This window comes from Halyomorpha halys, unplaced genomic scaffold (assembly GCF_000696795.3).
Source record: "Halyomorpha halys isolate HHAL.00 unplaced genomic scaffold, Hhal_1.1 Scaffold173.1, whole genome shotgun sequence".
Taxonomy (NCBI): domain Eukaryota; kingdom Metazoa; phylum Arthropoda; class Insecta; order Hemiptera; family Pentatomidae; genus Halyomorpha; species Halyomorpha halys.
In genome coordinates, this window is record NW_027108878.1 from 73274 (window position 1) to 87769 (window position 14496).

General features: G+C 35.0%; 1 protein-coding gene across 1 annotated transcript in view; it reads left to right on the forward strand.

The window, feature by feature from the left end:
- Positions 1-14496, forward strand: part of LOC106679052 (tubulin polyglutamylase TTLL5) — a 42482-nt gene that overhangs the window by 2600 nt on the left and 25386 nt on the right. The window contains exons 2-5 of the mRNA XM_014417973.2: positions 381-609; positions 1126-1257; positions 3300-3393; positions 7437-7627. Of these exons, the coding sequence (XP_014273459.2) occupies positions 381-609; positions 1126-1257; positions 3300-3393; positions 7437-7627 (646 nt within the window). The remainder of the gene's footprint in view (positions 1-380; positions 610-1125; positions 1258-3299; positions 3394-7436; positions 7628-14496) is intronic.

The following is a 14496-nucleotide window of genomic DNA, read 5'->3' on the forward strand; positions in this document are numbered from 1 at the left end:
TATGTTTATATTGCAACACCAAAGATGAAGTTGGTTACAGAAGATATTTTCATAAAGCAATACTTTATGGACCAAGGACACCTCCTAAGCTACGATTAAGACCATAATTAGAAGATCTTATTTACTTTTTCATAGATTTACAGTTTATTATGTTTAATGACTCAAAATATAACATTAATAATTATATATTTGCCATCAATTTATTTAGTGATCCGAGTACTAAGTTAGGATTTTAGCCTTTTAAAGTTCTGTACCGAACGAGCTATAAATAAAAATCAAACATCTATTTAGTATTGAAACTATAATAGAAATTTGTCAATATTTCTGATAGTCTTAAACTGCCATGACCATATTGTCTTCATGTGTCTTTATTCTTCTAGGGAGAAAAAAGACACCAAAGATGAAGTAGGTTACAGAAGATCTTTTGATGAAACAATACTTTATGGACCGAGGACACCTCCTAAGCTACGATTAAGACCATTATTAGAAGACCTTAACCGAAAAGGGTCCATAGAAAAGAGAAATTTCATGTTACAAAGGATGGACGAATTGGCAGGTTCTAGACCTGCAAAAGTAATGGATTACATTAAGAGGCAGTATCCTAGTTCGGTAAATATATTGAGTATAATTATTTGAACTGATATGTATAAAAAGGAGAATAGAATGTTTCTATTGGCGATATCTTACAAGTTTTCCTAATCTATATTGTAAACGGGTTACTTGGTTGGTGTTCCGGAAATATTCATAAACTATACGTTTTTTATCAGAGTTGTTAATTGTAAAGTATTTATGAATCTTTAGATTCTTACTACTATTACTTGCTTGTCTTTTATTTAGAACATATTTTACAAAAAAATATTCCAGCATGTCCCTTTTTTTAATCTGAACTAGGATAAAACTTGTAAAAGCTTTAAAAGTTGAGTTACTCCTATTTTCCGACACACCAGCCATGTTTAGAACATAAAATATTGTTACATCAGCTGAAAGTTTCTGCAAAGGTGAATTACTTAAAAATTTCATTCTATGTACATTTTACGTTTAATTGTATATTGTTGCATATTATTTTAAAACATTGTACAAGAGTAATCAGAGCCAATGAATTTTCAATACCTGTTGGGAATGGAGAATTCGCAGGAGAAGATCATAGAAAAAGATGAGTGTTCTAACAATATCTACCTGAGAGATTTTGAACGAAAAAGAACTGTTCCTATCCCCAGAAACCCTCAAAAGATGACTAAAGGAAGCGATGATTCTCACGTAAGTAATGAATATTCTATTTTTGAAAATTTAGACAAAGAAGAAGAAGCACGCAACAGCCATCAGTTCTTTCCAGAGAACTACTTTTAAACAAGCCACATCCTATTTACCTGAACAGTAATCTAGAATCATACCCTGAATTAATTTATATATTAGAAAACCTCTATAAAAAAGATTCCTTAACCTTAAAATTTTATTAAAAAAATTATACCTTTTTTCCAAAGCCCTACTCACTAACGGATATTAATTAAAAAATCAATGGAAATCAGCGTCATTATTCATACATATAGATTAATAGACGAAAAACACAAGTCGAAGAACCTAGAGAATACCACAATACAAAGAGGGCCAGTGGGACAGTCATACTAAAACTTTCATGAATCTAGAGCTTGTGAAAAAGCAGAAAGACCTTAGTCAGGGTACCAACTCTAATCCTCAAACCATAGAGGCTGTCAGGTCTGTAAATATCTTAACAGCAATAATCCCACAAGGACCCGCGTAGAAGCGTGCATCAATCATTTCCAGCGCCTGAGCTTACAATGGAAGATTTTCTTCATCTTCGTGGGAATTATATTCAACCAACACCAATTCTAAAATTTCCTCCTCCAACAAATATGGGGTGGGTATTGACTTACAACACCTCCCCTTCTTTCTTTCTTCAAATCTCTTTCGTAATTTCCTAATCTCCTAATCTCTTTAATTCCTTCCAATCCACAACCTACTAATTCAAGCCTTCTGTCAATAATATGTTAAATCATTTGACTATGGATTCCCTGCTATATTATATGAAATGATAATGGATTATCATTAGATAAATAAACAGCATTAACTTATGGCTTTATCAGATTATTTGCTGGTAGAAATTCCAACACTAAGTATGTTCAATTCAGACAGAAAAGACTCACTGACTAGGATAAAAATGTCTATTGAATATTAAAAAAACTGACAGGTTACTCTACCATCTAAAAACAACACAATTTCCCAACCGAATTGCCAAACTTTTTTATTCCTCGTGAATTTAATGCCATGAGTGATTTTTTTTATTAATTCTCCGTGTACTCTGACCCTGATTTAGCGATAGCTCTTCTTTGCAAACGTTTTGGGAAGAAATTCATTCTAGAGTCCTTGAAAACATATGTTTGCACACCCATTCCCTTTTGTTTTTGGAACAACCATTATTTTATTTAATATTATTATTGATAATAATAATGTTATGTAAAATATAAGAAGAGAGTTCCAGGCAGCCTCTGACGAAGAAAAAACTGAGAAATTCGCCAAATACATCGTAAAAAAATTCACCCTTCATTTGGAACCTAATCCCACCCACAACAGTAGAAGAATTCCTTATGTAACTCAACCCACTTTCCTTACCCCCTACAACAATTAATCCCCATGCGGTCAAATTTCTTTCATAAAAACTAACTCTCCGTAAACATCCAGGATATGGTCTTCTTACAACTCACATCCTTATTCCATCGGAAATCTTCACCTTTCGTGGGAAACCTTTAGCACAATCCACACATCACTATAATCCTTCTTGGAGTTTGCAACAGCCGTGGTCCCCAAACCTATTGTAAATAATTATTTGGAGATTCTAGCAATATTTTTCACTCAAGGTTTGATCGTCAGAAGGTAGCATCCTTACTCAGCCTCAGCCTCTAAAGGCTTTCAATGCCATAAGAGAGAAGTACCGAGATCTTCTGAAGTTCTGCTTTCTCCTCCAAGTGGAGGATGGGAGAGGGACAAGTTCGGTTCTGAACTAAAATTTAAGTGTAACTTTGATTCATTTCTGTGTCTTCTTATTATTTAATTCATTTATATATTTGAAAATATGGTGAGAAACTGATCTATACCCAATGTACTTAAATGAAAAAGAATGTAATACTATGCAATGAAAACCCCTGGTGGCCTAATAATGGCATCTACAAATAAAAAATTGTAATCAAAACATTGATCTGTACTTAATAGTTAAAAGCTGATTTGATATAGTTAATAAAAATATTAAGTATTCATGTGCAAAAATTATTAATTACTAATTGCAGGACGACAGTTCAGCAAATACATTCTTTCTTCTAGGAGATGTACATAGGTGTATTAGAGAATACCTTGTGGGAAATGGTTGGATAGAAAAATTTTGTAAGTATGAAGCTACTTGGTTATCTGATTAATGATTATTATATTATAAAATGATTTATTTATGAAGCAGTAGAAATAATTAAGAACTATAAATATGTTATAATCTACTGAGAATATAACGCATGATAGCTAACTTTCCATTATTACATGAAAATGTGTGGATCCAAGGTAAAATTATAGCCTAAACAAAATATTAGCTAATATGTAGTGTTAGATTAGCACTCCCTTGATTCTATGACACATCGACAAAAGCTGTTACATTTGATCGTAAACGTTTCATCGAGCTCGGTAGTGAACAAACTTACTGTAATTGAAGTAAGATACTCCGGGTGGCGGTCAGTAAAGGTATAAAAATAGTAAAAGAAAACTATTTATTATTTTACTATTTTGATACCTTTAATGACCGCCACCCAGACTACATTACCCCATATGGTCAACTATCTTCTCCCAATAAGTTACTTTAAGATAGTTAAATCAAACAATATTTTGAAAACAACTGAAATTGGAAAATGGTGTGAAACCCTCGTCTTCCGCCTTCGTTGGTAGTTTTACATATCTGACTTTTCAAGCATACAATTATAGCCAATTGGTTGGTCAATGTACGACATATCACAAACTCACAAGAGGAGAGATCATTACACAAAAAAAAATCCCAGGGAGCGACGATCATATATCACTTTTGAAATGTTTACTTGAAACGAGAAGAGTAAAATAGAGAAATATTTAAAAACCGCCTGAAATTGGATTACGGCGTGAAACCCGCCCTCCGTGGTAGCCTTTTGGTCTTTTCGCCGGGATTCACGCCGATTTTTTTTAATTTCAGAAGCTTCTTAAATATTTCTAGACTAAACTATCTTACAATCTCCTCTTCCCGGTTCAAGCAAATATTTTGTGATGTAGAGTAAAAAGTAATGTAGGGCCGTCGCTTCCTAGGGATCTTAGTATGGCGGGTCCTACTGGTATGGATGACCTTTATTTGTGTTATGATCTGCTCCTGTGAAATTGTTACAAGTCGTAAATCGACCAACCTAATCGCTATCATTGGGTGTTTGAAAAATCACATAACTAAGCCTTCCACGGAGGGTAGGAGTGAAGGGTTTCACGCCGTTTTTTAGTTTCAGGAGCTTTTTAAATATTTCTGGATTAAACTATCTTAAAGTCTCCTCTTCCAGTTTTTAGCAATCATTTCAAAAGTAATACGGGACCGCCGCTCCTAAGGGGTCTTAAAGAGGCGGGTACGGTCGAGAAGAATAGCCTTTTTTTCGTGTAACGATCTCTTCTTGCAAGATTGTGAAATGTCGTACATCGACAAACCTACTCGTTATAATTGTCTGTTTAAAAAGTCAGATAAGTAAGGCTACCACGCTGGATAGGAGAGTTTCTTTCAAGTTCAACTTTCCATTACCCCATTAAAATGTGTCGATCAAAAGTAAAATCACAGCCTAAACAAGATATTAGCTAATATGTAGTGATAGATTAGCCCTCCCTTGATTCTATAATATAGCAACAAAAGCTGTTACTTTTATCGTAAAATTTTCATCGAGGTGGGATGTGAACTAGGTTAAAATGAGTTCGTTAATCAATAGTGTTAAGATCTAAGGTAAATTGGACTAGAACCTGAAGGAATAAATAGGTTAGATTACTTTGAAAAGTTTTAGGTTTTTTTTTTTTTTAAAGTTTTCCTGGCACGAGGACTAAACAACTTGCGAAAAAGTTCAGCAAAGCTTCGGAAACAAGCTCATTTGTTAGATAAAAACTTTATATCATTTTCTTATCAGTATTAATAAACCTGTTATCTATGAGTTTTTCTTTAAATACTTTAAATAGTGATGTATTAATAAAAAAGTAAAAAATAACAGTATTTATAATTTTAAAAAACAAATAAAGTCGGCCTATATAAAAATTGTCTCAGTTATTAATCGTTTTTTCTTTTGTTTTTTAAGCCAAGTGTCTCAATTAAAAAAAGAAATCCAATGATCAATAATAATTTGCTAAATATTAATATTAATAATGTTGTAGACTGTAATTGTGATTGGTTGAAAACCTTTTTATATAATTATTTTAAAGCATTAACCACTTATGGGTGATAATTGGCTTAATTTCCGAAGTAGCAAAGAGTATACTTGTAATTTAGGACTTTTGGGCAGTACCGTTGTACCGGGGCAAGGGTCCGGATTCATGGCTGCTGTTGTATTGAAATTTTAAACTATTGCAGCATGGGAATATGTGATGAAATTTGATTAAATTTTATCTTAGAGTTTGGAATGATGGAGAAACTCAAAAAGTTTATCTCCAGTCAGTTTGTTATCCTGCAAGATGGAATAGAGATCCGCCGGTAAGTCATATGATTAAGATGAAAACCTTAATCAGCTAATATAATCATCAGACAATACCTACTTATCCTTAGTTAAGAGAATACAGCTCGGTGAATATAAAACATCTTCATCATCAAACTCCAAAAAGAGAAGCCAAGAGAGTAGGAGATAACTGGAGTGTAAACACGTTAAGTTTAAATCATGATAGTATACTGTAATTTGGGTGGTAAATTAAATAAAAAAATTAAGTCAGTATAACAATTTTAACTTATTCTCAATTTTATTTCATATAAATCAATATTATATTATAATCAACATATTTTTATTCACGAGCACTTCAATAAATTAAAATCAGCTTTTTCTCAAAGTACACGAAATTAACTTAGTCATCTCATGCTCAAAAACTTGGTTTCATAAATATAATACCCTGCATGCCACCTGCATCTCGAGTATACCGTAGATTGCTGAGCACGATACCTTCCTTATAGAACACCCACCCCATTAGAGAACCGGATAGCCAGAAAAGTAACACATCGAATTAGCGGACAAATACACGATACAGATTGTGAAACAGAAAAAAACGTTATGCCCATTCGCCCACAAGTTAGTTGATTGTCAAAATTTGTGTTGGAACAACCCTAGCAACTGCACTAAAGTTCTTAGTACCTTATTAGTCCGAGTGACAGTCTTCATTCAAAAGTCAGACGCAAGAGATTTAAGTTATGAAGACCCCTCTACTATCAGTACAACTGGCTGCCATCCCGATTCACCGTGTAGGGGTAGAGCTTTTGTGGGGGAATTTCACAACAAGTGCTGTCGATTCTCCCGACCAAAATATACCTACTCAACACCTTGAAAATACCCGTCTTGCCCGACAAATTCACGCCACAGTACCCGCTCTTGGAGAATCAGTGAAGTATTCATGATTGCAACTGTATGATTGTACTGTCGCACTAGCCCTTACGTTATAGTTGATAGTACGATTAATGAAAGTGAAGCAACTGTCACATTAACTATCACACGCATAAGCCTTGACAGTGAAGTATCGCACAGTTATATCAGCAAAAGTCGCAGCCAATTCCACGGTGTAACTGTTTGATAGTTACAGTCATTATAGTATTTATTTTCACGACAGTTTTACTGTCGTGACAGTACTATTTCTCTGGGTCTGGCTTGATAGTTGACAGATAGTACAAGTAACGTTAGTTGACTAACATTATATATTTTCCCCTTAAACATAAAATTGTATCAGCTCTAGGACCAAAAATAATCAGACCCAGGCCCCAAAAATTATAATCACTCCATGCCTCAAAAATCAATCAATCCAGAGTATTAAAAAAGAAACTCCATTTCTATATCTAAAATTCAATATCTAAGGAACAATAATAACTGGTTAGAAATGGAAAAAGTCTCCCATGATTAACTAAAAAAACTAGTCAAAGGACCACACCATACGTGAATACATTTTACTCGACTATTTGGTGAAAAATACTCGAGAATCGGCAGCACTACCCGAAAGCACTGTTTACAATCTAGGCACTCATTTCGTTGCTAAGCAACCCTATCACAAACTTATTTTCATTAATATTTATTTTGGGAGGAGTCAAAATCGTTTTCAACAATGTAAATACTATTTAATAAACTTCAAGTTATAAGACGTTAGGAACATCATATACAATATCATGGGGTTGTATGACATAATCACTAGTGCGGTCTCCCTGCTCGAAGGCGGACCAGAAGAGAGGTCACAGCTGATCCGCTGCCTCCAGGGACTGCCATCTGGTGACAGGACGCTGAGCAGAATGCTAGCAACGGATCCAGTAAAGTTCATCTGGGTCAACGGCTTCATCAACTGGTCACTCATCAACAACAACGTAATCGTCAGCAGGATTCCATCTTCAAGTTACTATTTTTCAAAGGTAAGACTAACTTATGATCTGTAACATTTGAATCTAATATATTTTTTGATTATAAGTTATTATTAAATCATAAGACAGAGAATTTTGAATGGATATTTATTTTAGATCAGAGTCAATTTACGGTTATACGAGTCCTCACATTTATAAAACCAAACTTTACATTCAAGCTTAGCTTAGGTTAATGATTTTAGTACTATTTGAGATGAATTTCTCGCTTGGAGCAGCAATAACCAATGTTCAAATTTTATATTTTGCTATCTGAATTTAAAAACTAGAAACTGAAGGTTTCAAAAAATGAAGATGGGCACATTAGATGCTGTTTTGGTCTAGAAAAACCATTAGTTACATGATTTTCTAAGCCCATTGTTTATTTTTACTTGAAAAAGTAAATCATAACAGTCAGAATTTCCTCTAAAAAAAAATTCAGAAATGGAAATTAATTGCTATCGCTTCAAGCTACAGAAAGATCAAGAAGTATGAAATGTTACTACTGAAGTTGAGCCAACGACATGTTGTACCAGTACCATTGTAGAAATACAAATTTTGTAAACATAATATGGAATAAGGGCTTTTTGGAGATCGAAAATAAGTATTAGAAGGTGAAGCAGTGCCATTACAACACCGGCTAATAACCTAATTGATATTCATTTTAGTGGAATTTTTGCAGAAACAAGCATTATATCGGGTCGATAGAAAGTGTACAATCGAATTATCGAACATCCTAACAATACAACCAGCAATGTAAAAACAGCGGCAAATTTCCAATGAATTCGTAATTACCAATACGGCTCATATTTAATTATTAAACACGAGGTAAAGAAAGGAACGAGAGGAGGCCCTTAAGGGCACACCTATTAATTGATTTTGAAAATATATAAATGGGACCGGAGTCAAAATAAAACCTTAAAAAGTCTCTTCACCATGAAAACGTCACAGAAGAAACAATGAGACATTTTCATGCATCCATGATTTTCTTCATCTATAATATAGATTTTACAAACTTCACTGCCATATGTTTAATATTCATAAAAAATATTTCTTAATAATTCCTAAATTCACACTACATTCATATAAATACTCAACTATAATTATCTAAATTATAAAACGAATTTGAAAAAAATAAAGATTTTCGCTTTGCAATTAACACATCGATATGAACAAAATTACTACGAAAACTATTCGCAAAAAGATAGATGTAGAAAACCCTACAGCTCATTTAGAAGAGAGGAAACTAAACAAAGCAGAGAGACGTTTAAAGGTTAGTGCATTAAATAAAAACAAAAAAAATACTATTTTCCTTATAAAAATCCCTTTTATAATTTTAATGCCGTTAAATTGATCTTAATTTTCAGGCTGATAGCGTATCGATATTATACAAGAAAAACACGTAACTTCATCCCGATAATCTAGTAGTGGCTAGATTTCATTGCCTACGATCGATATTCAAAGATATAGCATTAAACATGTGTTAAATATCAATATCACATCTAACACTAATAAAAGTTTACATCGTTACAAAATACAACAAAAAACACAGAAACACTATAATTTGGAATGCATAAAAAAAATTGAAGACATTATCATACCTAGATTAATTTAAAATGCAGACTACTTCAGGATCACAGTACGGACAGAACCTATATCAAAGAAGTGCAATTGGTTGTAAAGCAAGTATTAATGCTTTTCTTGGAAATAATTAAAATAAACTTTATGGTAATCCTAGACGTCGGATATTACTCCTTTCTTATTAACTTATTAAATGAGAATATTGTCATCTGATAGTTTTTGAAGAAATCTTGGCAGTTACATTCGAGCTTGAACTTAACCTTACAGCAATTCTATTCATTTAATGCAAAGTTACTATATCCACATAGTGTATCTTCCTTCCGATTTAGGTTTGCGAATATTTGATCAAATATATTTCAAAGATCAATCTCCTTTTCCTTCTTGTTGATTTACGAAATCGATTATTTTATTCTCTGACGATTCAAGAGAAGTCCTAAGGTATTAAATACCATACTACCCTTTGTTTTTGGTGAATTCAATTTCCTAAATTATCAGTATTTTACAATCCAATTGAAAAGATATTTCTTTTTAAATGAACCTATTTGTCTGACTTCTATAGTTGAGTTTATCCATGAGAAATATTATAACTCACCTTTTATAAATAAGTTGACCCGGCAATGCTTCGCTATGGCTATATTTGATGATGCATATAGATTCAATGAACACAATTGATATTTTCTTATAAACTAATGTATTTAGTTAAAACTAAACATTTAGAGATACTTTATTATTATGGTTTGGTAACATACATTTAACCAATAAATACTAGAAAGGAGGAAACAGAAGTTCTTATTACAAAATATAAATAACTTTAATATTACTCAACCAAACTTTGCAGTGGTTTAATTAAGGTAAATAAAAATAATCATAAGTAACATAAATATTTAGTTACATAAATAGTTTTTGAATAGCACCCCTAACTGTGCTTCAATATTAGTACTAAATTCAAACAACTGAGACTCATTGCCATATCGAAGTGTGGTAAAATATTTTTTAAAGAGTTTTATAGCGTGTTCCTGTTGTAACGATAAAGATGACTCTTTAGTTACGCTCTTTATTTGTCAACACAACAATATTTACACTTGTCATATATAACAAAACATTGATAATTATTCATATAACAAAACAGTCTCTTTGCTAACGTCGACTAGTGCCGCTAAAGACGTTGGATCTAATAATAATAACAATAATAATAATAATAATAATAATCTTGCCATCACATCACTCCTCCCAATGACGTTGGCGCAGAACCTAACAGTCGACGTCGTGCTTTGGCTCTTTGACGAAGGATGTTGGTTGTATAACGCTATGGAACTGGCGTAGCAAGGCTGTGTACCATTCACCGGTTGGTACTGAATAAACAGTGGGTACCGTAACCTTAGCTAATCTTCCAAGTGTCGTCAATCCTATTTTCTGGTCCACCAGCTGACATCCAGCGAGATCTACCATAATAATATAGTGATATAGTAGATCTGCACCTATGATTGGATGAATCACGGTTGCTACAATGAACCTCCATGTAATTTTGCGCCGAAGACCGAGATCGAGGTTCTGGACTATGCTTCCATATGGGAATGGGCGTGCCATTGGCCGCATACAAAGTGAACTGCATGTTAGGCTTTACTTTATTTTTCTTTTTTTCTTTTTTCTTTTTTCCGATCCCTCTAAAACAGAAATAAAAGTGAATTAATAAGTGCATTACTGTGAAAAGAAAAGTAATTTGTATTGGATCTTACCTTTCACTATCTATGGTATTTTAAGGTTACCTGTTATGTTTATCTGTACACATGAGATATCCATTCTGAAAGGGTGCTATTTTAAATCCGGAGGTGAGGGGCCCCCTCGTGTTGTATCACATAATATAAAAATAAAAATATTAATTAATAAAGACGATAGATAATGGTGAAATAATAATAAAAACAGTCAGAAGTCGAAAAGAAGTGTGGGGGAGGGGGAGTGGGTGCATCAGAAGATGGAGTTATGAGGTGATGTTAATAGGGTTTTTGGAACCTTTCCTGCCCTGCCACCTCGCAGGATGGGGGATGGAGTAATAGACTGGAATACTGGATTGAAGGGAACAGGGAGACTGTCAAAGAATTTAATGTGTCTCCGTGTGATGTGTTGTTTTTAACTGTAGTTCGTTATGAATGTGTGTCATTTTACGTCTTTCCAGAGATGTCCCTCGCATATCTTCTGTAGTGTACTGTTTGGTATTGTTGTAGTGATTTCAGGGCTGTTGGGTAGAGATAGTGTAGTAGTGGTGCGCCGTGTAGGAGCGATGATCGTAGTATTTCTTTGTAGATGAGTAATTTGAGTCTGAGTGACAGGCCTGGTGAGTAGATGAGGTGTTTGAGTTGGTATGATGTTGATTTGACGATTTGTATTCTGTTCTGTATGTGTGCAGTGAAAGATGAAATGATGGCGTCTGTTTTTTGTGGATTGATGTGAATGTTTATGTCTCCTAATTTGTTAGCGATGAGTTGGGCCGCTGCGGCGGCCTGGTCCATGCCCTTGTCTGCATTTATGCTTGCCGACTATATGGCTATGTCATCAGCATATGCAGATATTTCAGCATCGTCAAATTTAGTCCCGAATATGTGGGCAGTATATATTGAATAGAACTGGCGCAAGGACCGAACCCTGGGGGACGCCACAAGTAACGGGCTTGGGAGTGGAGATTTCAGTTTTGATCCGGACTGAGAACTGTAGGACCCAATAATGTCGACCAGTTGGTCCGGGAATTGGTGAAGCCTGAGTTGTTGGATTAGTGTGGAGTGGGATACAGAGTCAAATGCCTGTGTACAGTCTAGTGAGATCATGGCTGTGGCAAGGTTCCTATTTAGGTTGTTTACTGCATCGCTTTGCAGCTTGGCCACATTGTGGTAGCAGCTTACACCACGCGAGAACCCGGTTTGTTCCGGGGGGATGACGTCGTGTGTGTCGCAGTGTTTGCGGATGTGTATGAGGACTAGCTTTTCATAAATTTTTGAGATATGATTGAGGAGACTGATAGGCCAGTAGTCTACCGGATCCCCTCCTTGTTTTCTGGGCTTGAGGAGTAGAACAACGATAGCATGTTTCCACTCCGTTGGGAAATATCTGAGGCGAGAGCAGGAGTTATATATGTGTAATATATATATAAAATGGTGTTTTGTGTGTTTTCGGTCTGGGATTGGTGGTGGTATACAGAGACGGTGCGTGCATTGTCACGTTGTAGGTAGTAGTCAGATAGAATGTCTGCCTGATCTGCGGGAGGAGGTCATCGCCTCGATGGAGTTTCACCGATTTCGATTTGGTGTTATGACTTCGGACTAGTTTCCAGAAGTTTTTGGGATCGTAGAGTGTGCGGCGTAGTTCTTCATGCAACAGAGACGTTTTCCACTACGAAATAAGGGATGTTATTTGTCTTGTGAGACTGTTTATGATCGGTCTGTAGGTCTGGTCTTTAGTCCTGTACTAGCAGTTTTTGATGTTATTGCGTTGTTTTATGAGAGTGCGCATGTGTTGGGGTGGTGTGCGTAGGTGTATTGGTGTGGGTGTGAATGTAGGTATTGATGTTTGATGTATTTGCAGCGTCTCGTATGGTTTGTTGTAGAATGTCAATGGCCATACTTATGTTTTGTGGTGAGTTGAGTGTTGTAATGTTGGGTATGTTGTCGTATACGTGTGTTTTGTAGAGTTTCCAGTCGGCTTGCCGAAAGTTGTATATGATGTGGGGTTGGTGTTGTGTGTTTGCCTAATTGATAGAGTAATGGTAGATGGTGATTGTCACTAAAATCTAGTTAGTGTAGTTAGTGCAGTTAGTGAATCGTGAAAAAAGGTATTGAGTGTGTCCGGTTTGACACTGGGGATGCGGTAGACGCAGGTGACTTTGTAGGAGTGTTCTAGTCTTACTTGTATTGTAATGTCTGTGTGTTTGTTGTCGTGAAGTGTGGAACCATTGATGAGTCTGGATGGGATGTCGCAAGGTCGTCAGCGTCGATTTGGAGTCTTCCCGACGTCCTTATGCCTCGAAGAACTCTCCAGGGAGGCGTAAATACCATTTCCGCAGCGCTGGATCCCACGTCCTCTCTCACAGCCGATCGGAGGCCTGAAAGAACTGTTGGTAACATACTTGTCCATCCCGATGCGTTCAGTGTAGACATGAGGAATACCTTGAGGGTCCTATGCATTTAGGGCTTCGTAAGCTGCATCAATTGGCACAAACCGGGTCAAATTCAACAAATTAGAACCGAAAATATAAAATAACACGAATTTTTTTTCTTTATTATTTTTTTTTTATTTATTGATATTTACAACTGTATAAAAAAAATACAACAAGTAAATTTGATCATAATGACATAATGATATGATACAGGATGTAGAGAAACTGCCCAGTAGTAGAACTCGGTTACAAGTAGAAGTAGTGAATCGGTTACATAAGGAACATTTAGGTCTTTATGGATGGTTTTATTAGTAACAAAATAAGGAGCATTGAGGATTTTACGAAGGATTTTGGATTGTAAAGATTGGATACGAGAGGAATTCGAAGGTTTAGTGGAGCCCCAAATCTCAACTCCGTATGTCTAGATGGGCCTTATTATTGTCATGTAGATCAGTCTTTTGTAATGAGTTGGAAGTTTAGAACGTTTGTCTAGTAAGTGCTGTAATAGTCGGAATCTGCGGGCAGTTTCCTGTCTTTTCAGTCTTGTGAGGATTCCAGATTAGTCGTTTGTCAAGACGTAATCCAAGATAACGAATCTGTTCTACAGGGGTAAGAGCCACATTATTAAAGTATACTATGAGGCAGTCGGCAGGTTTACGACGAAGTGTAAATGTGATTTGTTTTTCCCAATTTGAAACCCATATTTCACCTCTATAAGGGCAATAAATCTACGTTTAATCAATGTGGTCCTAAAGAGCAAACATTCAGCTTCCCAATTGTTCTATTAACGAAGGAATTGGATAAAATGAAGAGGAGTTATGTACAATTATTTGAAAAATAGTCACCGAAGGAAAAAAACAAGAATCCTTTGAATTAGTCCAGTTGAAAAAATCCTAATTTTTTCTTTTTTCGAAAAATCACCTGATTTATCCACCTTACGCTAAATTTTGTTCATAACAATTTTTCCACTGGAGAATCCGGGGATTTCATTATGTTTAAATCTTCCCATAGTGAACATTTAAAAAAAAACTGTGCGCAAATTGGTCCAGTAATTCAATACTTTATTGTGGAAAACGATTCGACAGCTCTTTTTTATATATAGAGAAATATTTCGTCTTCTGCGAGTTAAGGAACCAATATTATAAATTTAAACAATTGC